Raw genomic sequence first — 27042 nt, 5'->3', positions numbered from 1 at the left:
TTTATTGAGCAAAGAAATAATGACATCTGACTATCTTCCAGATACCTGTGAAAGAGAGCAGTTAGTAATATTATGATGGTGGAAGACAGGAAATGTTGTGTGTGTGTGTGTGTGTGTGTATGGAAAGTACATAAGGTAAATTAGAGGTGTAATGGTTTTGACTCACCTGACTCATGTCCTCTCCAGGGCGTTCGGGCAAATGTGTTTCAGGTGGCCTGGACGCTCTTTTATGGTTTGGGAGAGACCATGGGGCAGAGGGGTAAGAGTTTGTTTGTGTATTGGTTTTGAGTTAACTTTATTTTGCAGGTGTTAAATACTTTGTGTGTAAATAGTTTTAATATTTTGTATAAGTTAATTTTAGCAGGAAAGGTTTGTTGTATAATTGAATAAACATCTGTTGGGAAAGTGGTTCAGTCCAATCTGCTGCAGGAGATAAATGGGGCTCTGCTGGTGGAGGCTGGGCTGCTCTGCAACAGGAAGGAGAGAGTTCCTGTCAAAATCTTTGTCTGGTTAAAAAAAAAAAAAAAAAAAGGGAATTTTTTGGATACTGCATCGTTGTGTCACCGTTTCCAGCCGCTTACACAGGCCAGGCTGTCAAAAGTGGTGTCAGAAGTGGGATCCATGCTACAATGATGATGACCAGAGGAACAAAGAAACAGGACCAAGAGGAAGAGGAGGAAGTTGGAGCTTGGGCTGACCAAGTAGCCATGGCAGCCCTGCAGATCCACTGGAGGAGCTGATTGACATGGTGAAATCTCTGCTCAGGACGATGATGATCCAGATGGAAGAACCAGCCAGGTATGCCGTGGTGTCAGGCGTCAGAATGAACCCAGGCTACTCCCCTTAACAGGAGAGGATGATATTGAACATTTCCTCACCACCTTTGAGAGAATGGCTCAGGTTTGTCAGTGGTACAGAGATGAATGGGCTATTCGACTGATACCCCTGTTAACAGGTAAAGCTAGCACTGCCTATGTTCTGATGGATGTAGAGCATATGGAGGACTATAATAACGTGAAAGAGGCTATTTTGGCAAAAAATGAGATAACAGGTGATACATACCGGCACCGGTTCCGGTCACTGAACATTAAGCTAGGAGAAACGCCTCATGAGCTTTATGTATGGTTAATAGGCTCGACACACGGGAGGCGACGTCGCTCCTTCTCCATCATTTCCTATAGAACCTGCGTATTGAGGTGAAAATCTCTGTCCTCCTCCAGCCAAGCGACAGGCGACATTCGTGCATGTGAAATGTGACGCAACACAAGAAAATAGAAAAATGTTCCATTTTTGTCGCTGTCACCTGGCACTACAGCCAACCAGCGAGCGGCTTCATGGACTGACCAATGAGAGCAGGCTAGACAGCGCAGCCTGCAAACACTTTGAACATGGAAGAATGGATCGTTTTAGCTGAATAAAAGGCAGCTGTGTGGCGACAGAGTGAATTCGTCCAAACGTAAGTTCTGGATTTATGTGGATCAGCCTTGAGGTCCATCAAATGATGATATTCACGATGCTGTTTCCTATTTTGGTAAACTCAGATGAACCCTGGGTTGTCTTTCTTTTATACAGTAAACAGCAAGATTTCTGTCAATTCGTGCAAAATCTTCTGACTCTCCATCTGTCATACTTTGTCACGTCAGGGATTGGTTTGGAAATGTCAAAATAACCACCAATATCATAACCAATCAAATTTCTTGGAGAAAAGCGATCTTAGAGCGCGATGCACGGCTCTGCTGCCCTCGCTGCATTGTCGCATCCCCTGTGTTCTGTTTCACGAAGGTTGCGATGAGTTTCGCCTGTCGCTGTCGTTGGTTGCCTCCCATGTGTCGAGCTCATAACAGTTATTTATAAGATGGTTCAAGCCTGAAAAATTAACTGTGAAAGAAATATCTGAGCAGATAATCCTGGAACAGTTCCTGAGGATGGTCCATCCGGAGTTGAAGGTTTGGATCTGTGAGCATGATCCAAAGACAGTGGAGGAAGCAGATTGCCTTGCTGAAGTCTTCACATACCAGGAGGGGGAACAAGAACAGCCACTTCGGCTGAGAGACTCATTATGCCCAACCAAGTAAGTCCATTGAGGGTGATTAGAGTATGGCTCGGGTTAGAAATTTTTCTAGGAGCAGGCAGTTCACGTCCCATTCCTCTCATGTTAAAGGCGCCTCCTCTAAGGAGGTGAGGTGTTACCACTGTAATGGTTTAGGCCACACTCAACATTTTTGTCTAGCACTAAAGGCCAAGCCCTCACTTTTGTGTACAGTACCTAGGCCCAGTCCTGTAGAGACAGAAGAGAGGAAAGGCTGCACTGTACCAGTTTTAGTAAATGGTCAACGGGGGGAAGCTCTACTTGACTCGGGATGTTTTCAGACTTTAGTGCATGCCATTCTGATCTCAGGAGAAAAGTTGAGTTCAGGGGGGATTAAAATAAGTTGTGTTCATGGGGATGAGCATAGTTACCCCACTACTGAGGTTTATTTAACTGTAGGAGGTCAAACTTATCTTTTGTCTGTCACTGTGGTACCAACTTTACAATATTCAGTTATGGATATTCAATATTCAGTTAGGAAATGATATTCCCATTCTTTATGATCTTATTCATCAGTTGGAGGACGCTCAGTCAGAGATGTTAATCGGTGGTAAAAGACCTGAAGGTTCCAATAAGAACCAGCCACATTCATCAAACCTATCAGTGAAACAGGAGTGTCATAGAATCTGTTAACCCCTGTCATGTGATCACAAGAGCAGAGTACAATGGGAATGTTAAAGTAGTTACCTTTCTTTGGGGAGGAATTTGAAGGACAGCCAGGGAAGGCCCATAAGTCTAAGGTCCTGAGAAGGAGGGATACCTTTAAAGGCCAAGGATAGTAGGGGTCTGCTGAGATCCCTAAACCAACTAACTTGTTTGAGTTTGACATTCCAGCAGATGTACTGCAGACAGATGATCCCACACTGAAGCCATGGTTTGAAAAAGTGACTGAGACTGAAGGGATCCAGCAAAGCCAGGTAAGCTGTCTGGAAGACGCTGTTTATATAGTTAAAGGGGGCATCCTGTACCAGAGGAAGAACAATGGGAAAGCTTTATTCCTTCCACAGACCTTAAGGTATAAGGTCATAGAACTAGGTCATTCAGTTCCATGGGCAGGACACCTGGCTTTTCATAAAAGCTTGAATAGGATCAGTAAGCGGTTTGTGTGGCCAGGGATGTACACTGACATTTAAAATTTTTGCAGTTCATGTGAGAAATGTCAGCTGACTTCAGGAACACGGGCTCAGTTGGAACCAGTACCTACTACTGAAGCGCCCTTTGAACAAATAGGGATGGATATTGTGGGTCCCTTAGAAAAGAGTTCATCAGGGAATCGTTTCATACTAGTCATCTGTGATTATGCTACACGATAACCAGAAGTCTTCCCACTTAAGTCAGTTAAGGCTTAGCATATTGCCAACTGTCTCTTGTAGCTTTTCTCCCAGGTGGGAATAGCAAGAGAAATCATGATGGACTGTGGGACAATTTTTTTGTTCAAGTTACTGCAGCAAGTTTACAAGTTATTAAGGGTTAAGAGAATTAAGAACATACCTTATCCCCCTCAAATGGACGGGTTGGTAGAAAGGTACAACCAGACTCTGAAAAGCATGCTGCGCCAGTTTGTCTTCACTACAGGTGCGGATCGGGACCAGTGGTTGCCCTACCTCTTATTTGCCTATCGGGAGGTTCCACAGGCATCCACATGTTTTTCCCCCTTCGAACTGCTGTATGGACGCCAAGTCAGGGGCCCTCTGGATCTTCTTAAGGACTACTGGGAGGATACCAAGCCTGAAGGGGAGAACGTGGTGGCCTATGTGGTTAAAATGAGGGAGAGACTGGAGGAGATGGTAGCATTCACTCAAGAGAATGAGAGCAGCTCAGCAACATCAAAAGTTCTGGTATGACCAGAAGGCCAGAGACAGCTTTTTCACGCTGGGCCAGGAGGTGGTGTTGTTGCTTTCCATCAGTGACAATAAGCTGCTGGTAAAATGGCATGGGCCTCATGAGATCACCAAACAAGTGAATAAAGTCACATATGAACTGTATATGCCGGACAAGCTTAAGAAACATCAGAAATTCCATGTGAATTTACTGAAAAAGTTGGGAGGAGCCTCCCTTACAACAGTTTTTTTGTCCGGGTTGTTCAGGATGAGGAGGTAATGGAAAAGTTCTTTCCAGCCAGCAGTGCAGAGTGTGCTAGTTGACCAGTCACATCTGTCCCCTTTGGAACAGGAGGACATTAAACCTTTTTTGGACTCGGACCTCTTCTGGGAGAGTCCAGGATTTACATCCCTGGTGCAGCACAAAATAAGGATCAAGGAGGATGCTCCAGTTCGACAGAGGAGCTATCGGATACCAGAGTGGTTGGTGCCAGTGCTCCACAAGGAAATTAAATTGATGCTGGAGCTGGGGATCATTGAACTCATGTAGTGAGTGGTGTAGCCCCATCGTGTTGGTGCCAAAGAAGGACAGCTCACTCAGGTTTTGAATAGACTTCAGGTATTTAAATGCCATCTCAAACTTTGACCCATATCCAATGCCTAGGGTGGATGACTTGATGGAGAGAGTGGGCAGAGCAAGCTGCATCACTACATTAGACCTGAGCAATGGATACTGGCAAGTGGCCTTGGCACCAGAGGCAAAGGAACTGATGGCCTTTAAAGTAAGTAAGTAAGTAAGTAAATGTTCATTTATATAGCGCCTTTCAAGATAAAATCACAAAGTGCTTAACAACAAGATAAAACAACAAATAACAGTAATACAAAGAGAATAAAAACAAATAAAACTAAGTAAAAGCAAGTTTAAAAAGATATGTTTTTAGCTGCTTTTTAAAAGAGATCATGGAGTCCACAGATTTCAGGCCTAGAGGAAGGGAGGTCCAGAGGACAGGAGCCACTGCTGCAAAGGCTCTGTCCCCCTTAGTTTTCAGCCGTGTTGGTTTAACAACCAGCAGATCTTGATGACTCGATCTCAGGGACCCTGTAATAAATGAGCAGCCAGTGCAGCTGGATTAGTAGAGGAGTGACATGGGTGAATTTGGGGGATTTAGTTATCAGCCTTGCAGCAGCGTTCTGAACCAACTGGAGACGGTCAAGCGATTTTTTTGTTTAAACATGTAAAGAGGGAATTACAGTAATCCAGTCTGGATGAGATAAAGGTGCTGTTGGTGATGTTTAACTAGAGAGCAAAATGTCTTCCTCCTGTAAAAACTGTGCTTTGTGTTCATCTCGTCCTCTCAGTACAACCTGCTAACGGATGCCGACCATGTGACTGGACTGGCCTACAAGCTGCTGTTAACACCGTCCGTCACACAGGTAGCCTGGGAGACGACTTTCCACCATGAAAATGGTAAAAAAACAGACTCAGGAGCACTTTGACCAGAAGAAAGTTGAGGCGTTGATGCTCATGTGCACTGAGAAAGAAATTCTCGTGTCTTTGGACAATGATGCTGTAATCCAGAAAGTAGCAGAGGCCAGTGTACCGGTCAGCTGGTCATGTTTTAGGGTCGCCATGTTTCTTTCTACTTATTCAGAGGAAAAAAGGATGATGGCATCATTAGAAAGTTATGTTATACTGTGGATTAGACATGTGTGAAAAGTAATTTGCTTGATATTTGGTGCTGTAATAAAGGACATTGTGATGTTCTACAGGAGGTGTTTGCCGTTAACTGATGTTCTCATGTTAGTGAAATCTAAGCTGTGATGGAACCGTTTCCTTACAGAGGAAAAAGATGATGGTGTTATTAGAAAGTGCACCATTTTTTAATTTTATTTATTTTTATTTAATAGTGAATATTCTGTTTATTTGTTTAAGGTCTGAATATCTGTGAAGACTTACTTGAACAGAATCTGGATTGTGATGTTGTTGGAAGGATGTTTGCTGAATTACCAGGTTCTACAGAACATCGTGCTCTTGTAGACGTAACATGTGAGGTTATAATGACATGATTTAATAATAATAGGTGGCGATCTAAAGCGGCCGGTCTGAGGCATTAAATGAGTCCCACTCCGGCCCTGCTGTCGCCTGCAGGAAGGTTCCTGCTTTTATAGGCGCTGACAAAAGACTGTACAATGCTGCCCCCTGGTGGCCAAACAGAACACATACAGACACTTAAAAATGGCTCCTACAGACTTCATCAGTTCAGGACGCTGAAACAAACCATGGAGCTTTCAGATTAATTCTCTGTGTTTTTAACAGTGTTAAAGCTCCTTTTGCTAAATGCTGCTTCTATGAGACAAAATGTCCAAACACGAACATTTTTTATGGCTACGCTTAAACTCGTCCCCATGTGGACACGGTCTCAGCTGGTTTCCTTCCTTCTCTTTCTCTTCCTGCTCAAACTTTCTTTTACTTTCAGTCCTTGACGTTGTAAATGAAGCTTCAGCAGTTAGAGAGCCAGTGTTTTAGCATTTATTTCATTTTTATTTATTTTTCTGGGCCTTTCTGTGGCGTGTAGCTGTTTCAGGTTTACAGAAAATATTTTCTAACTTGATTTTAGTCTAAATAGGAAGCTGCTGGGCCAGTTTCTACAGAAACCATCTCTACAAACTTCCTTCGGCTGTACTGAACCACAGATTAGTTGAGGATAAATTTACAATTATTGTAAAGCTGAAGACAGTTTGATATTTCTTCAGCTGCAGGTTTGTGATGAAGCGGAGCGAAAACATCCAGCTTTGGGAAAGAAGTGACAAAGATTTGACTTCGTCTGCTTTGTGCCGAGAAGTGTTTCACCTGCTTCCAGAGAAATCTCTGCCGTACCAGCTGTACCTGGAGGCAGAGAGGAGGCTCTCCTAGAAGAGGTACCAGGAGGTAACAGGCGCATATTAAATGATACCAGTGAAGCAACATTTCATCTACATAACCTTCTTGTTGTCTTCAGGTTTCTGAAACCTTTGAAAAACACGATCAAGAATTTCCAGCATTAAAACATCGTTTAGATCTTAAATGTATTGTTTCTCTTGCAGGTATTGACTCTATCTTTCTCCCATACGTCTATAAGGAGAACATCAAGCTTTTTATCACGCTTGGAGACGCTAATGTGGTGTTTCACTGAACCAAACACACACAACAAAGTTAGCAAGTTAAGTTTTCTTATTGATTGTATGGTTGAAATTATGCAATTAAAACAGAAATAGTTAAAGGATACATAAATTTTTTATTATTTTGATTACATTTGACTAAACTCAATATTTTATTTACACCACAATCAATTAACAAATGAGCTCTAATGTGATTTGTTTAGTTTGTTCCGTGTCATTGTAGCGTGACCCTCCATCTCCACACCCAACTATTCTTTTAACTGGTCAAGATTGAAAATGGCCTTCACCAAAAGAGCTCCAAACGTTGTGAAAGCAGATGATGTTGAGGAAGGGATCATCTCTGCCTTCTGCACTTACTTTGTCTTCAAACTGGGAAACCCGACACACCTGAAGAACACACCGATGATCTCCCAGAGGTGCATGGTGGTGACCAACCTAACTGTTGAAAGGACAATAAATATTTTTTTATTGACTCCATTATGCCACATACCTAGCAGTGCTTCTAATGCTCCAGAGAATTTACCTTAATGAAATACATACCTACATACATACAGTCATGGACAAAATTGTTGGTACCCTTCGGTTAATGAAAGAAAATATCACAATGGTCACAGAAATAACTTGAATCTCACAAAAGTAATAATAAATAAAAATTCTATGAAATTTAACCAATGAAAGTCAAACATTGCTTTTCAACCATGTTTCAACAGAATTATTTAAAAAAATAAACTCATGAAACAGGCCTGGACAAAAATGATGGTACCCCTTCAAAAGACTGAAAATAATGTGACCAAAGGGACATGTTAACTCAAGGTGTGTCCACTAATTAGCATTACAGGTGTCTACGATCTTGTAACCAGTCAATGGGCTTATATATAAGCTACAGGTAGTCACTGTGCTGTTTGGTGACATGGTGTGTACCACACTCAATATGGACCAGAGGAAGCAAAGGAAAGAGTTGTCTCAGGAGATTAGAAAGAAAATTATAGATAAGCATGTTAAAGGTAAAGGCTATAAGACCATCTCCAAGCAGCTTGATGTTCCTCTGGCTACAGTTGCACATATTATTCAGAAATTTAAGATCCATGGGACTGTAGCCAACCTCCCTGGACGTGGCCGCAGGAGGAAAACTGATGACAAATCAAACAGACGGATAATACGAACGGTAACAAAAGAGCCCAGAAAAACTTTTAAAGAGAATAAAGGTCAACTTCAAGCTCAAGGAACATCAGTGTCAGATCGCACCATCCGTCGTCGTTTGAGCCAAAGTGGACTTAATGGGAGACGACCAAGGAGGAACCATTGTTGAAAACAAATCATAAAAAAGCCAAACTACATGTTGACAAGCCACAAAGCTTCTGGGAGAATGTCCTATGGACAGATGAGACAAAAATGGAACTTTTTGCCAAGGCCCATCAGCTCTATGTTTACAGATGGAAAAATGAAGCATAAGAAGAAAAGAACACCGTCCCTACTTTGAAACATGGAGGAGGCTCTGTTATGTTCTGGGGCTGCTTTGCTGCATCTGGCACAGGGTGTCTTGAATCTGTGCCGGTACAATGAAATCTCAAGACGATCAAGAGATTCTAGAGAGAAATGTGCTGGCCAGTGTCAGAAAGCTTGGTCTCAGTCGCAGGTTATGGGTCTTGCAACAGGACAATGACCCAAAACACAGCTAAAAACACCAAGAATGGCTAAGAGGAAAACACTGGACTATTCTAAAGTGGCCTTCTATGAGCCCTGACCTAAATCGTATTGAGCATCTTTGGGAGGAGCTGAAACATGCCGTCTGGAAAAGGCTTCCTTCAAACCTGAGACAACTGGAGCAGTTTGCTTATGAGGAGTGGATTAAAATATCTTCTGAGAGGTGCAGAAGTCTCACTGACAGTTACAGGAATCGTTTGATTGCAGTGATTGCCTCAAAAGGTTGTGCAACAAAATATTAAGTTAAGGGTACCATCATTTTTGTCCAGGCCTGTTTCATGAGTTTATTTTTTTAAATAATTCTGTTGAAACATGGTTGAAAAGCAGTGCCTGATTTTCATTGGTTAAATTTCATAGAATTTTTATTTATTATTACTTTTGTCAGATTCAAGTTATTTCTGTGACCATTGTGATATTTTCTTTCATTAACCGAAGGGTACCAACAATTTTGTCCATGACTGTATATACACATATACATTCATACATATATAAATACATGCATACATACATACATACATATGTAACACTTTAGTAGGGCTAAAGTCCTGAACACTGCCAATGTTGAAAGATAGAGCAACCAAAAGTAAATACAACCACGGAGCCAGGGTGTGTGAATAAAGACAGAACAGGAAGTAGATCCAAGCAATGCGTATTTATAGATATATAGAATGATTCAGAACAAAACATACATACATACATACATACATACATACATTTACACATACAAACATACATACATACACACATACACACATACATATACATACATACAAACATTTATACATACATACATACATTGGTACATACATACATACATAAATATATACGTATATACATACATACATACACACATACATACATACATACATTTACACATACAAACATACATACATACATACACACATACACACATACATATACATACATACAAACATTTATACATACATACATACATACATTGATACATACATACATAAAATTATACATATATACATACATACAAACATGCATACATACAAAAATACATACATACATACATACATAAATATATACATATATACATACATACAAACATACATACATACAAAAATACATACATACATACATACATACAGACATACATACATGCATACATACATATAAACATACATACATACATAGAGAAATACATGCATACATACATACAGACATACATACATATAAACATACATACATACATACAGACATACATACATGCATACATACATATATACATATAGAAATACATGCATACATACATACAAACATATTAACATACATACATACATACATACATACATTAATACATACATAGATCAATACATACAAACATAGATACATATATACATAAGTACATAGATCCATACATACATATAAACATACATATATATACAAACATACATGTACATACATACATACAGACATACATACATGCATACATACATACAAACATACATACAGATATACATAAGTACATAGATCCATACATACATACGTACAAACATACATACATACATGCATACATAAGTACATACATATAAACATACATACATTTACACATACATACATACATACATACATACATACATACATACATGCATACATACATACAGATATACATACATGCATACATACATATAAACATACGTACATACATACAGACATGCATATATATACATACATGCATATATATATATACATACATTAATACATACATAGATCAATACATACAAACATACATACATAAGTACATAGATCCATACATACATACAGACATACATACATGCATACATACATATAAACATGCATACATACATACAGACATAAATATATACATACATGCATGCACACATACATACATACATTAATACATACATACATGCATACATACATACATATATACATAAGTACATAGATCCATACATACATACATACAAACATAAATACATACAAACATAAATACATACATGCATACATAAGTACATACATACATACATACATACATAGATACATACATACATACAAACATACATACATACATACAGACATACATACATACATATAGACATACATACATACATACATACATAGATACATACATACATACATACATACAGACATACATACATGCATACATACATATATACATATAGACATACATACATACATACATACATACAGACAGACAGACATACATACATGCATACATACATATAAACATACATACATATCAACATACATGCATACATAAATACATACATACATTTATACATACATACATACATAGATACATACATACATACAGACATACAAACATATATACATACAAACATAAATACATACATGCATACATAAGTACATACATACATACATACATACATACATAGATACATACATACATACAAACATACATACATACATACAGACATACATACATGCATACATACATATATACATATAGACATACATACATACATGCATACATTAATACATACATAGATTAATACATACAAACATATTAACATACATACATACATGCATACATACATATAAACATACATACATGCATACATACATATCAACATACATGCATACATAAATACATACATACATTTATACATACATACATACATAGATACATACATACATACAGACATACAAACATATATACATAGATGCATACATAAATACATGCATGCATTTATACATACATACATACATGTACATAGATACATACATACATACATACATACATATAAACATACATACATACATACATACATACATATAAACATACATACATAAGTACATACATACATACATGTACATAGATACATACATACATACAGACATACATACATACATACATACATACATTTATACATACATACAAACATATATACATACATACATAAGTACATAGATCCATACATACATACATACATATTAACATACATACATACATACATACATACATTAATACATACATAGATCAATACATACAAACATAGATACATATATACATAAGTACATAGATCCATACATACATATAAACATACATATATATACAAACATACATGTACATACATACATACAGACATACATACATGCATACATACATACAAACATACATACAGATATACATAAGTACATAGATCCATACATACATACGTACAAACATACATACATACATGCATACATAAGTACATACATATAAACATACATACATTTACACATACATACATACATACATACATACATACATACATGCATACATACATACAGATATACATACATGCATACATACATATAAACATACGTACATACATACAGACATGCATATATATACATACATGCATATATATATATACATACATTAATACATACATAGATCAATACATACAAACATACATACATAAGTACATAGATCCATACATACATACAGACATACATACATGCATACATACATACATACATACAGACAGACAGACATACATACATGCATACATACATATAAACATACATTTATACATACATACATACATAGATACATACATACATACAGACATACAAACATATATACATACAAACATAAATACATACATGCATACATAAGTACATACATACATACATACATACATAGATACATACATACATACAAACATACATACATACATACAGACATACATACATGCATACATACATATATACATATAGACATACATACATACATACATACATTAATACATACATAGATTAATACATACAAACATATTAACATACATACATACATGCATACATACATATAAACATACATACATGCATACATACATATCAACATACATGCATACATAAATACATACATACATTTATACATACATACATACATAGATACATACATACATACAGACATACAAACATATATACATAGATGCATACATAAATACATACATACATTTATACATACATACATGTACATAGATACATACATACATACATACATTTATACATACATACAAACATATATACATACATACATAAGTACATAGATCCATACATACATACATACATACATACATACATACATACATACATACATACATACATACATGCATGCATACACACATACATTAATACATACATAGATTAATACATACAAACATACATACATATATACATACATATATATATACATACATACATGTACATACATACATACAGACATACAAAGTCTTTCCCATACTTATTTCCCTCAATGAAATACAAACCAATTAACATATATTCTTTAAAGTTATTTTCTGGATTTTCTTTTTGATATTCTGTCTCTCCATGTTAGAATACATTTACCATTAAAAGTATGGAATGATCATATCTTTATTAGTGGGCAAACCAACAGAATCAGCAAGGGATCAAATACTTTTTACTCTCACTGTATATATACATACATGCATACATACATATAAACATACATGTATACATAAATACATACATGCATACATACATATAAACATACATACAAACATACAGACATACAAACATATATACATACATGCATACATAAATACATGCATACATTTATACATACATACATACAGACATACATACATGCATACATACATATAAACATACATACATGCATACATGCATACATACATTTATACATACATACAAACATATAAACATACATACATACATTAATACATTAATACATACAAACATACATACAAACATACATACATTTACATAAATACATACAGACATACATACATGCATACATACATACATACAGTGTGTGCAGAATTATTAGGCAAATGAGTATTTTGACCACATCATCCTCTTTATGCATGTTGTTCTACTCCAACCGGTACAGGCTTGAAAGCCTACTACCAATTAAGCATATCAGGTGATGTGCATCTCTGTAATGAGAAGGGGTGTGGTCTAATGACATCAACACCCTGTATCAGGTGTGCATAATTATTAGGCAACTTCCATTCCTTTGGCAAAATGGGTCAGAAGAGAGATTTGACGGACTCTGAAAAGTCAAAAATAGTGAGATGTCTTGCAGAGGGATGCAGCACTCTTAAAATTGCCAAGCTTTTGAGGCGTGCTCATCGAACAATCAAGCGTTTCATTCAAAATACTCAACAGGGTTGCAAGAAGCATGTTGAAAAAACAAGGCGCAAAATAACTGCCCATGAACTGAAGAAAATCAAGCGTGAAGCTGCCAGGATGCCATTGGCCACCAGTTTTGCCATATTTCAGAGCTGCAACATCACTGGAGTGCCAAGAAGCACAAGGTGTGCAATACTCAGGGACATGGCCAAGGTAAGGAAGGCTGAAAAACGACCACCACTGAACAAGACACACAAGATAAAACGTCAAGACTGGGCCAAGAAATATCATAAGACTGATTTTTCTAAGGTTTTATGGACTGATGAAATGAGAGTGAGTCTTGATGGGCCAGATGGATGGGCCCGTGGCTGGATCAGTACAGGGCAGAGAGCTCCACTCCGACTCAGACGCCAGCAAGGTGGAGGTGGGATACTGGTATGGGCTGGTATCATCAAAGATGAGCTAGTGGGACCTTTTCGGGTTGAGGATGGAGTCAAGCTCAACTCCCAGTCCTACTGCCAGTTTCTGGAAGACACCTTCTTCAAGCAGTGGTACAGGAAGAAGTCAGCATTGTTCAAGAAAAACATGATTTTCATGCAGGACAATGCTCCATCACACGCATCCAAGTACTCCACTGCGTGGCTGGCCAGAAAAGGTCTAAAAGAAGGAAAAATAATGACATGGCCTCCTTGTTCACCTGATCTTAACCCCATAGAGAACCTGTGGTCCCTCATCAAATGTGAGATCTACAGGGAGGGAAAACAGTACACCTCTCTGAACAGGGTCTGGGAGGCTGTGGTTGCTGCTGCACGCGATGTTGATCGTGAACAGATCAAGACACTGACAGAATCTATGGATGGCAGGCTTTTAAGTGTCCTCGCAAAGAAAGGTGGTTATATTGGTCACTGATTTGTTTTTGTTTTGTTTTTGAATGCCAGAAATGTATATTTGTACATTTTGAGTTGTTATATTGGTTTCCCTGGTGAAAATAAATAAGTGAAATGGGTATATGTTTGGTTTTTGTTAAGTTGCCTAATAATTATGTACAGTAATAGTCACCTGCACACACAGATATCCTCCTAAGATACTAAAACTAAAAAAGCCCCACTCCAACTTCCAAAAATATTCAGCTTTGATATTTATGAGCCTTTTGTGTTCATTACGAACATAGTTGTTGTTCTATAATAAAATTAATCCTCAAAAATACAACTTGCCTAATAATTCTGCACACCCTGTACATACATACATACATACATACATCCACACATACATATATATATACATAAGTACATAGGTTGATACATACATGCATACACACATATATACATAAGTATATACATACATATAGTCATACTTATTATCATCATGAGGATGATGATGATGATCATGAGGATCTTGATGATAATGATGAGGATGACGTCAGACACCTCTGCTTTCTAGTTCTGCTATGACGTTTTTGCTCTCTTGAAAATCTGCTTTTTTAAGGTAAAATGAAGAAACCTGCTGTTTCCTCTGGATGAGACGCTGGTGGGCTTTAATCAGCTGTTTATGGGTCAGGCTGTTGTTGTTTGTTTCTTTGGCCCTAGTCTCCTAACATGTCCATCAAATATAAGCTGGGAATCTAAAATTAAAGGTAAATATTTAAACTCGTTTACCTCTTCATCAAACTTTACTCTGAAAATTTTCTGTCTTTACTGAAAACCTCTTACAGCCTTTTGGTAATAATCTCTGATGAGACATAAATGTGTGCGTGTTGTTGCTGGAGGCCGATCCTGAGCTGCGCACATGCTCAGTGGGGGTGTTTTTGCGCACGGAAGCTTTAAGAGCGCGCGGCTGCAGCAGACGGCAGCAGAGAGGAAGAGGAGCTGAGACACATACTGAGGAGGAGGAGACGGAGCTGAAGAGGAGCATCAGCTGCCAGATGAGCCATCACTGACAGCCGCAGACCCGGCGCTATGCTGGGCACCCGGAGCTAGGCGCGCGAGGCTCTACCGCGCGGCTCCACACAATTCTTCTTTGGGTTGTTTTCTGACTTGTTTGGGCGTTTTTTTCACGGCCATCATGGTTCTGGGGAAAGTCCGGACCCTGTCGGTCTACTTTGATAGCCTGAACGAGCACAACCTGCCGGCGTTCTCCGGAGGAGACCTGGTGTCCGGGCGGGTGGTGGTGGAGGTGACCGGGGATGTGCGCGTGAAGCGCCTGGACATAACCGCGCGGGGAGTCGCCAAGGTCCGGTGGACGGAGTCCCGGAACGCCGGAGCGAACACGGCTTACACCCAGAACTACACGGAGGAGGTGGAATACCTGCACCACTACGACACCCTGATTGGAGAGGAGAGAGGTAAGCAGGGCGCGCGCGGAGGGATGCGGTCAGCTGGTCGCTGCAAACTTCTGACAGCGCGTCGATGTGCTGGAAAAGTTTCTGAGTCCTGCTGGGACAGCGGGACTGGGGACGAAGCTGGACCTGAATTATTCAGCCGGACTGTCATAAGAGGGCTGGCGTGAGTCGCGCGGATGGAGGCTTTCCTCCAGGTTCCTGCGCAGGCGGCATCCTCTCAGCGCTCGTGCTTCCGGGGAAAAGTTGCAAACACAAACGTTAAACCAGAAATGGGTCCGAACCCCGAATCAGTCGGTGGCGTTTCGTGTTTTACCGCAACACTCCCGCAAAAACGGATGCGCACATTTTTACTTTCAGCGCTGACATCCAGGACGAGGCAGCTCAGGGAACTCCCTTTGTTAGAAGCGGTTCAAACCTGTTCAGAAACCGGCAGAGAGGGGGGGAGGGGAGGGGAGGACCACGCTCACTCTGTGTGTGTGTGTGTGTGTGCGTGTGTGTGTGTGTGCGTGTGTGTGTGTGTGTGTGTGTGTGTGTGTGTGTGTGCTTAAGCTGCAACCTCTCCGCGTACCTGCTGCGTTTGTAAAACATGATGCAAATGATCAGAGGACAGTTGGACGGAGGTTTCATGGAAACATGAGGACGTGGTCCAGAGGTCTGATGGCGTCTTCGGGATATGGGTCAGAACATCAGCTGTGGACTAAAACATGTCTGTCCACGAAGGACAGGGGGACAGCGAGGACAGGGGGGACAGGGAGTTGGACTGATGTTTTTCTGCAGGGAAAAGTTCGTGTATGTTTTTAACTTAAGTCCAGAAATCATCTCACATGTTCTTCTATAAAAATAAAATATTTAAGTCCTGAATTTCTCCTCCAGCCTGTTTCACATGAACCCAGAACCGAAAGATCAGAGGAAAAACTCGCAGTTCATCCAGAAACATTTCTCTCGTTTTTCTGACATTTAGTCTGAGCCGTTTTTATGCTCACTTCACTCATTTCTAACAGAAAATCAAACATCTTCAAGTTTTCGGCGACGTGTTTGTCTTTTAAATGTCAGAAAGGTGAAGCTGAGGACGAAGTTTAACCTTACTTTTTATTTTATAGTTAAACGTGACTGAAACCGGAACCAGAATTTAACAGCTGGCCCGGTTCCAGGTGGGTTCCGACATTTTCTCCTGACTTTAAGTCTGAAACCGGAAGCAGACTGGGGGTTGGTTTCTAAAGAGCCTCAGGTCCACCTGAAAGTTCACGTCTCACCACCCTTCCTCTCTCCTCCTCCTCGCGCACCGCATGGCTATACTCATGTAGGCGGGGCAGCTCGGGGCTGAGCCAATCAGCGCGCGGCTTGTCAAACGCGTCATGCCGTCGTCCAATGAGACGCCGAGTTTATGTTCGGCTCGTCGGAGTTTCCAGCTGGAGGAAGCTGCTCAGGCTGGTTCATACCGGTCTGCGCTGCCGGTGACTAGACCCGGGCCGCGCGCGCACACACGCACACGTGCGCTGACAGCTCACACACAGATGCAGGCTGAGGTGGCAGGAAGCTGGAGACCAGAAACACTCCACGGTCCTGGTCCGGATCAGTTCCACCCGCGTGCCCGAAAACACATTCATTTCACAAAGCACGAAGAAACAGGCACTTCCGGTGGAGGTTTACCCCGAAAAGTAGAAGAAGAGACATTTTATTTCATCCTCCTCTGACTGAACGTGGTTTACAGTTAATATAACCAGGTTGTTTTGTTATTGGCGTGCTTACATTTACATCAATACATGTTTACATTTACATAGATACGTGTTTACATTTACATAAATATGTGTTTACAATTACATCAATACATATTTACATTTACATAAATATGTGTTTACATTTACATCAATACATGTTTACATTTACATAGATACGTGTTTACATTTACATAAATATGTGTTTACATTTACATCAATACGTGTTTACATTTACATAGATACGTGTTTACATTTAAATAAATATGTGTTTACATTTACATAAATACGTGTTTACATTTAAATAAATATGTGTTTACATTTACATAAATATGTGTTTACATTTACATCAATACATGTTTACATTTACATAAATATGTGTTTACATTTACATCAATACATATTTACATTTACATAAATATGTGTTTACATTTACATCAATACATGTTTACATTTACATAAATATGTGTTTACATTTACATCAATACATGTTTACATTTACATAAATATGTGTTTACATTTACATCAATACATATTTACATTTACATCAATACGTGTTTACATTTACATAAATACGTGTTTACATTTACATCAATACGTGTTTACATTTACATAAATATGTGTTTACATTTACATAAATACGTGTTTACATTTACATAAATATATGTTTACATTTACATAAATATGTGTTTACATTTACATAAATACATGTTTACATTTACATAAATAAGTGTTTACATTTACATAAATACGTGTTTACATTTATATGTTTACAAATACAGAAATAATTTTTGTTTTTTGCTTGTTTTGTTTATTTTTTGCCAGAAATAAATAATAAACAACTGTTTAGTCAACAAAGACAAAAACATTTCACACAAATAAACAAACTTTGAACGTATAAAAACATTTAGTAAACAGCTTTAGACCAAACTAAGAATAAATGAATAAAGAAATCAAACAGTTCAGTAAACACTGTAAACAAACAGGAAACAATAATTTATAAAATCAAAAAACAAACAAACATGAAGTTTGTTTCCTTCTGTTTACTTTGGTTCAAACATTAGTTAGAAAATAACGTTTTCATTGTTAGTTTATTCTAAACCTGGAACTGCCGCGTCCTTCGTTTTCTCCGTTAATCCTTCTGTTTCCTGTCAGCTGACTTCAGTCAGAGAAAAGCTGCTCCGGGGTCATGTGACCTGTCCGGGCTGCCGTGTCCAGGACACCGTCTCTGAGGTGGTGTGTGTTTTGCATAATGAGACAATGTGTGTTGCTGCTGCGTTCAGGTACCTAAACCCGTGTCGTGTTTTTCAGATGAGGACGGTCCAGAGGAGGGACTGACTGTTCTGCACACCGGCCTGCATGAGTTCGCCTTCAGCTTCAACCTGCCTCAGATGTGAGTACGAGCACGTCCACAAGTCACAGAGTCTGACTTCTACAGACCCGCATTGTCTCTTTAAAAGTACATAAACAGAAACTCTGATCCGTAAATGAAAGTAAACGTCCTGCATGTTCAGTAGTTTCATGAATTCCACTTAAACCTTGTCGGGACTTGATTATTTCCTGGTCGCTGAACAACGCCGGAATATTCTGGAATGATGGAATAACTTCCTCAAAGTGTCTCTCAGTCGATGATGAGAGCCACCTGATAGATCCAGGGAAAGACTCGTTTCTGGTTTCTTCAGTTTGAGGCTCCTGGACATGTTAATGATGCATTCAGGGACTCTGGTCTGTTTGTTTAGTCTGAAACATATCTAAGTTTTGTATTAATCATTCAGAGGCCCGACCCCCAGGTAGGGGGGTATGAATCAGTTAGAGCTCCGGCTCAGTGACAGCAGAGGCCCTGACATTCCTCTGATAATTCCTAATGACTCAGAACTGGGCCCTGGGCCCCCGACCACCCACACTCCTAATCTGCCTCTTTCCTTCAGGGCCCTGGCCACCTCCTTCGAGGGGAAGCACGGCAGCGTGAGGTACTGGGTGAAAGCCGAGCTGCACCGGCCCTGGCTGCTGCCCGTCAAAGCCAAGAAGGAGTTCATCGTGTTCGAGCACATCGACATCAACACGCCACTGCTCCTGGTAAGAACAGGCCCTGAACGCAACACTCGGAGGATAAACACAACACCCAGAACCTAAACGCAAAGTTCACACCCTGAAAGCAACTTTCAGATCCTAAACACAACACTCGGACCTTGAACGCATCATTCAGACCTAGAATCACATCATATCAGTTTTATTGCAAAGTGTTTTTCCAGCCAATGGCAACACAAGGTTCTTTACATGATAAAACAAGCATTTTAAAGTAAAACAAGCCTTCACTCGACAAAGCAACATAGCAGCTTAAAAACCACACATTATTATCTCCCCCACACACATGCACACAGAGCAGCTGCAACTGGTCCTTGGGGAAGCCCACACTTTATTTCAGGGATTCTTGAAGAGCAGGTTTCCATACTTACTAAAAAACTGTCGCTCTGTGAGATCGGAGTAAAAAATGCAAAATCCAGACCCTGAACACACCACTGAGACTGAACACAACATTCAGACCTGATCCAGAACTCTGCTGCTTCAGTCCTCACTAAGACCAAGAAAGTGGACCACATCAGTCCAGCTCTGAGGTCTTTACACTGGCTGCCGGTCCGTCAGAGGATAGACTTTAAAGTTCTGCTGCTGGTCTAGAAAGCTCTGAATGGTTTAGGACCAACATGCATCAGAGACCTTGACCCAGTATGAACCTACCAGAACCCTCAGGTCATCTGGATCCAGTTTCTTATCAGTCCCAGAGTCAGAACCAGACATGGAGAAGCTGCATTCAGCTTCTATGCTCCACATGTCTGGAACAAACTCCCAGAAAGCCTCAGATCAGCTGAAACACTCAGTTTATTTAGATCCAGGTTAAAGACCCACCTGTTCTCTGCTGCATGGACTAGTTTTTATTTAGAGTCCAGATCTGGATCTAGTTCTTTAAGCTGGAATCTTAACTTTATTTTTTACATCACCTTTTTCTTTCTGTTTTGATGTAATCAATTTAATCTTTTTTTATCTTTGTTTTTCTATTACACTGGTATTTCTTCTGCACCTCGCTGGAATGTTTTATGTTTTATGTAAAGAACTTTGAATTGTCTTGTACATAAAATATGCTTTATAAATATATTTACCTTGCCTTGAACACATCCCTTAGACTCTGAATGTATCAGTTAGACCCTGAATGCAACACGAGTCTGATCAGTAGAAGTCTGTTGGGTCAGAAATGTTTCATCTTTCCAGACGAACGAGTTGTTAAAATCTGCCGTTTGGAAAACAGGATTTGATGCTCTTTTAGAGATGATTTATACACAGAGACAGAGCTGACGGTTGGAAGAGAAAAACTTTCTTCTTGTTTTTTTATGTAGAAAGATTTGTTGTTTTCGTCCTCTTCATCTTCATCAGTCTGCTCTCGGGAATAAATCACATTTTTAACTGTTTTTTAATTTTGTTTGTTTTTTTTTAGGATAAAGTTGGATGCAGATAATAAATGTTAATTTCTGATGACATCCTGGATGTTTCTGTGACACTCTGAAATCCTGATGTCTGTGAACAGGCCCCCCAGGCTGGAACCAAGGAGAAGACTCTGTGCTGCTGGTTCTGCGCTTCGGGTCCGATCTCCCTCAGTGCCAAAATCGAGCGGAAGGGCTACACCCCAGGTGAACCTTTCCCTCTGGTTCTCCTGCTCTTCTTCTCTGGTTTTACCTCCCGGGTCTCACTCTTGTCGTTTTTCTCTGTCAGTCTGACAGACTGATCTCTTCCTCCCTCTCTCCCAGGCGAGTCCATCCAGATCTCTGCCGAGGTGGAAAATTGTTCGTCCCGCGTGGTAGTGCCCAAGGCAGCGCTGTACCAGACACAGACCTTCTTTGCAAAGGGGAAGGGGAAGCAGATCCAGCAGCTGGTGTCCAACCTGCGAGGAGAGCCTCTGCAGCAGGGCAAGAGCCAGAGCTGGGAGGGAAAACTGCTCAAGATCCCCCCGGTGTCCCCCTCCATCCTGGACTGCCCCATCATCAGGGTGGAGTATGCCCTCATGGTGAGTTCAGGGTCCTTAACCCTCCTCTTATAAATGATTCTCCCTGATGAAAACAGTTCATTGATAACTATTTAACATCACTATAAATACCAAAGAATGGCAAAGGAAGTAGGAAGTAAAACCTGAATGGTCGGACAGGAAGTAGGAAGTAAAACCTGAAACAGTCAGACAGGAAGTAGAAAGTAAAACCTGAACGGTCGGACAGGAAGTAGTAAGTAAAAACTGAACGGTAGGACAGGAAATAGGAAGTAAAACCTGAATGGTCGGGCAGGAAGTAGGAAGTAAAACCTGAAACAGTCAGACAGGAAGTAGAAAGAAAAACCTGAACGGTCGGACAGGAAGTAGGAAGTAAAAACTGAATGGTAGGACAGGAAATAGGAAGTAAAACCTGAATGGTCGGACAGGAAGTAGGAAGTAAAACCTGAAACAGTCGGACAGGAAGTAGGAAGTAAAACCTGAACGGTTGGAAAGGAAGTAGGAAGTAAAACCTGAACGGTCAGACAGGAAGTAGTAAGTAAAACCTGGAACAGTCGGACAGGAAGTAGGAAGTAAAACCTGAAACAGTCGGACAGGAAGTAGGAAGTAAAACCTGAACGGTTGGAAAGGAAGTAGGAAGTAAAACCTGAACGGTCAGACAGGAAGTAGTAAGTAAAACCTGGAACAGTCGGACAGGAAGTAGGAAGTAAAACCTGAACAGTCGGACATGAAGTAGGAAGTAAAACCTGAATGGTCGGACAGGAAGTAGGAAGTAAAACCTGAAACAGTCGGACAGGAAGTAGGAAGTAAAACCTGAACGGTCGGAAAGGAAGTAGGAAGTAAAACCTGAACGGTCAGACAGGAAGTAGGAAGTAAAACCTGAACAGTCGGACAGGAAGTAGGAAGTAAAACCTGAATGGTCGGACAGGAAGTAGAGGGTAAAACCTGAAACAGTCGGACAGGAAGTAGGAAGTAAAACCTGAACAGTCGGACATGAAGTAGGAAGTAAAACCTGAATGGTCGGACAGGAAGTAGGAAGTAAAACCTGAAACAGTCGGACAGGAAGTAGGAAGTAAAACCTGAACGGTCGGAAAGGAAGTAGGAAGTAAAACCTGAATGGTCAGACAGGAAGTAGGAAGTAAAACCTGAACGGTCGGACAGGAAGTAGGAAGTAAAACCTGAATGGTCGGACAGGAAGTAGGAAGTAAAACCTGAAACAGTCGGACAGGAAGTAGGAAGTAAAACCTGAATGGTCGGACAGGAAGTAGGAAGTAAAACCTGAACGATCAGACAGGAAGTAGGTTTTAAACAGGTGGCAGGCATTTTGTTTATCTTCGTCACACTGCAGCCATATTGATGTGGCAGCTTGTGTAACACGCCTCAGGTCGTGTGTGTTTCATAAACACCTCAACATTCCTTTCTTTTCTCCAGGTGTACGTGGACATTCCTGGCGGCTTGAACCTGTCGCTGTCGTTGCCGTTGGTGATCGGGACCATCCCCCTCCACGCCTGCTCCACCCGGACCTCCAGCATCAGTAGCAACTGCAGCTCGGGGAGCTGGCTGGTGCTGGCAGATAGGCCCGAAGGTACGGACCGGAAACCCGGCTTTTTCTGTCCTCCACCACGTTCAGTTTCTGACTCAAGTTTGTTTCTGAAGCGCCACCGAGCTACAGCGATCTGGCCATATCCGAGGCGCACAGACGGGACTGTCTGCAGGGCTGCGATAGGTCGGACGGGGAGGAGTCGCCGTCGGTGCTGACGTACATCACAGAGTTCAGATATCTGCCACCACCGCTCTACTCCGAGGTACACACTGCATCTTAACCACTTCCAGTTAATCCAGAAGGAAAACCACACAAGTCTGATCAAGTAAACGAAGCAACTTCTGACGGACTATGTTCTTACAAACTGTCCAATAAAATGCAGGAAATTCTTCATAAAATGTGTCTGGATTGAAAACATTAACAATGAAGAGACAATGTAAACATAGAGAACATAAACAGATAAATATTCAGTAAGATAGAAAATAATTCCACAAGATCACCAGAAAGATGAACAAAAACAGAAAATACTATACAAATATACAATTATGTTAAAATGAAACCGATAAATAAAAACATTCCACTTGCTTCCATTAGATATTACGCAACATACATATCTCACAGAATCGAGTCCACCCCTCGCACCCCACCCCTGTGTTTCTCCTCATACAAGCAAACAGGAAGTGATGTAAATTAAATTTAGTCTCCGTCCCTCCTCAGGTGGACCCATACCCCGACACCGTGGAGGTCTCTGCAGACGTCCAGAGACCTGACATGTGTCCGTCCCGCTGAGAGGAGCTTGGAGCCCAGAGACTTCCTCAGCAACCAGACTGTGTCACCATGGCAACGGCAGGACCAGCCAGCTCAGAGAGCACGGCCCTGATGGACCAGAACTAGAATCCAGCTGGACCCATCAAACACCCCAAACTCCAAATGGGGCTTCGACTGTAACTTTGCACACGCTGTGATGACGGTCTCCTGTCAGACACATATCAGACAACACGCCCCCTGGACGACACGCCGCCCCCCCGGACGACACGACGACACGCCCCCCTGGACAACAAACCTCCAGGCAACACGCTCCCCGGACAACATGCCGCCAGGCGACACATTCCAGGAGATTTTGTCCAATCACAAAAACTTTGTTGAACTCTAAACGGCACATTGACGACAGGACAAAGCTGTCTTCAGTCAGACGATGTTTTGAGCTGTGGACCTGAAGGTGGCGCCGTCACCAACCGGACTTCAGCTGGAACTGATGATGATGACCACATGTGTGTGTGTGTGTGTGTGTAAATGAACAGGTGTACAGGTTCCAGTGTACGGATGTCACACTGAAACCAGATGAATGTTTACAGATAAATTTCAGATGCAGAATGTTCCGACTTCTTCCAGCGAACGCTTCCGACTACCAAGTGCAATATTTTCTATCTGAATATTCTCTCCTTCGTTTGCACTAGTTTCTTTTTCTGCTGTTCCAGTTCTCTGCATTACGTTTATTATCCTCATGATCAACTTTTGATAAATAAAGTTTTATTTTATAAATAATAATGAATGTGTGTTTAATCCTCTTCAGATGCCTCATTTATAAAAACTACAAAGCAAACTACAGGCGGCGTCAGATTTATCAAAGCGTGTGTACGCACGTCCTCCACCTGTTTGTTTATAAACCAGAATCAACTCTGAAGCGGCGCAGGTGAGGGAACACCTTGCCCCGCCCACATGGTGGCTTTAAAAGGTCAGGTAGACGCCTGTAATACATACTCATCACATCATTTCCATGACGTCTCGGGAGGGAAAAAGGGGAATTTTTCGGGGTGTGAGACAGATCCTGATGGAGCACGTTGGAAAAGGTAAAAATGTGTAACTGGTGGACACGGCCTGAACGTTACTGGTGTCAAAAAGACAGAATAGTGGCAGCAGGTGGAGACGCTGTCATCACAGGGTCAGAAGGAAGACACGCCAGAGGAGTCAGAACGTATGGCTGGATATCTCAGTCGGCAGAACATCCGTCTGTCATGCGGGAGGTTGAAGTTCGATTCCCACAGGGATGAACAGTAACACCTTCCAGGTGGGTCCTCAGGTAAGACGCTGCAGCCCACAGTAGACCGTTGTGGAGAAAAGCTGCTGGATGACAATAACGATGCCGGTAATGTGGTCTTTGGTTTTAATGTATAAAATAAATACAGATACGTCTGAGACTGGTAGCTGGATTTCAGCTTGATGAACTGGTGGAGAGAATCTTAGAAATCAGTCGCTGCAGTGTATTTCTTTCTTATGTTTACATGTAGAATACAGTAGTTGTAAAGTGTTAGGTAATGGAAGGGAAACATTTTCTATCAGTTTTCTAGAAGTGGATCATCACACAGAGCTCACTCTTTTCTTCTGTTCTGTCGAATGTTTTTTAGGTTGTTTGTTGGTTTTAAAGTGTTTGTCAGGAATATAATATTCTGTATGAATTAATCAATGCTGCCATCACCTCAGTAAGCTAGCATGTCCAGCTAGGTACCATAAATGATTAATTTCATCATCTTGGTGCACTTTGAATTAATTAACCAATCAATCAGTCTCCTGCTGTTGGGGTCACATCAGGTCAGACAGCCCCTCCCTCACGGAGGAGTGTACGGTGCAGCGAGGCATCTCCATTAAACCCATGGAGGTGTATTCTGTGGGCGTGTTTATTTCAGATAGCTGTAGTAATCACACTGATAAATAAAAATATAGATTCTCCCTCGTTTGCCAGCCAGGGATGATGCGCCGTTAGCGTTCTCCTCTACAAGCTACGCCGAGGGCAGGCTCTGCTCTGCAAGCTTCTCCTTCCCATCATCCATCCACCCGACATGACGGCAGGAAGGACGACGTCCTTGTAGCCGACGTGCCTTCAGGGCCGAGTCCTCCATCAGAGGCAGCTCTGTGTGTGGAGGGGGCTCATCCACACCCAGATCTGGGGTTTGAGTTCCTGCCTTCCGGAGCCTTTAGGCCACTACCAGAAAGGTCCCCTGGCACAGCAAAGTCTGGTTTCCAGCCTGGACTCTGCTGCAGCTTCTTCCTCATCAACCTGATTTCTGCCAGCAAATCAAAAGTAGGACAGAGCGGGTGATCCGCTGACCCAATTCCTCCTGCAGTCTGATGATCTGCAGAGCCAAGACAGACATGAGCTTCATCAGCGAGTCATGACTCGGACTGGAAGCAGCTGGAGGGTCTCTGCTCCTCTGGCCTCCTGCAGTGAGGGCGTGGAGGACAGATGCTGGTGGTGGGACGGCTGAGGAAGAGCAGCTCTGGTCAGCTGGAAACTTCCCAGAACATCTCCAGACATGAGAGTCCTGGCTCGGTCCGCCATTCACCGCCCAGAGCTTCTCCTCTTCGATTACACTCACAGTAATCTGACAGGTTGGCATCAGCTCGAGGATCTAATCTCAGCTTCACCTGAGGTGACGCAGTTCCTTTTACCTTCAGCTTGTCCTGTCCAGCATGGCAGCAGCAGAATGAGGGTCTTCGCTCTGCCAAGAGGAGCTTC

General features: G+C 41.0%; 1 protein-coding gene and 1 long non-coding RNA gene across 3 annotated transcripts; both read left to right on the top strand.

The window, feature by feature from the left end:
* The first annotated feature begins 213 nt into the window (after positions 1 to 213).
* LOC121630048 lies at positions 214 to 7441 on the top strand. 2 transcript variants are annotated; one of them, XR_006008473.1, is made up of 6 exons: positions 214 to 2071; positions 2924 to 3006; positions 4574 to 4695; positions 5269 to 5377; positions 6664 to 6828; positions 6994 to 7441. It is a non-coding gene; the product is annotated as an uncharacterized LOC121630048 (long non-coding RNA). The 2 variants fall into 2 exon arrangements; XR_006008472.1 differs by having other exon boundaries at positions 6664 to 6838.
* Positions 7442 to 15754: 8313 nt separating this feature from the next.
* LOC121630028 (arrestin domain-containing protein 3-like) lies at positions 15755 to 25076 on the top strand. The gene is made up of 8 exons (XM_041970057.1): positions 15755 to 16243; positions 19267 to 19348; positions 19884 to 20031; positions 21533 to 21635; positions 21753 to 22009; positions 23417 to 23570; positions 23642 to 23790; positions 24246 to 25076. The coding sequence occupies exons 1-8, from the start codon at positions 15964 to 15966 to the stop codon at positions 24315 to 24317; spliced, it is 1245 nt and encodes a 414-aa protein (XP_041825991.1). The 5' UTR covers positions 15755 to 15963; the 3' UTR covers positions 24318 to 25076.
* Positions 25077 to 27042: the final 1966 nt, after the last annotated feature.

The sequence above is a fragment of the Melanotaenia boesemani genome, chromosome 19 (genome assembly GCF_017639745.1).
Source record: "Melanotaenia boesemani isolate fMelBoe1 chromosome 19, fMelBoe1.pri, whole genome shotgun sequence".
Classification (NCBI taxonomy): Eukaryota; Metazoa; Chordata; class Actinopteri; order Atheriniformes; family Melanotaeniidae; genus Melanotaenia; species Melanotaenia boesemani.
This window is presented reverse-complemented; position numbering and strand designations above follow the sequence as displayed.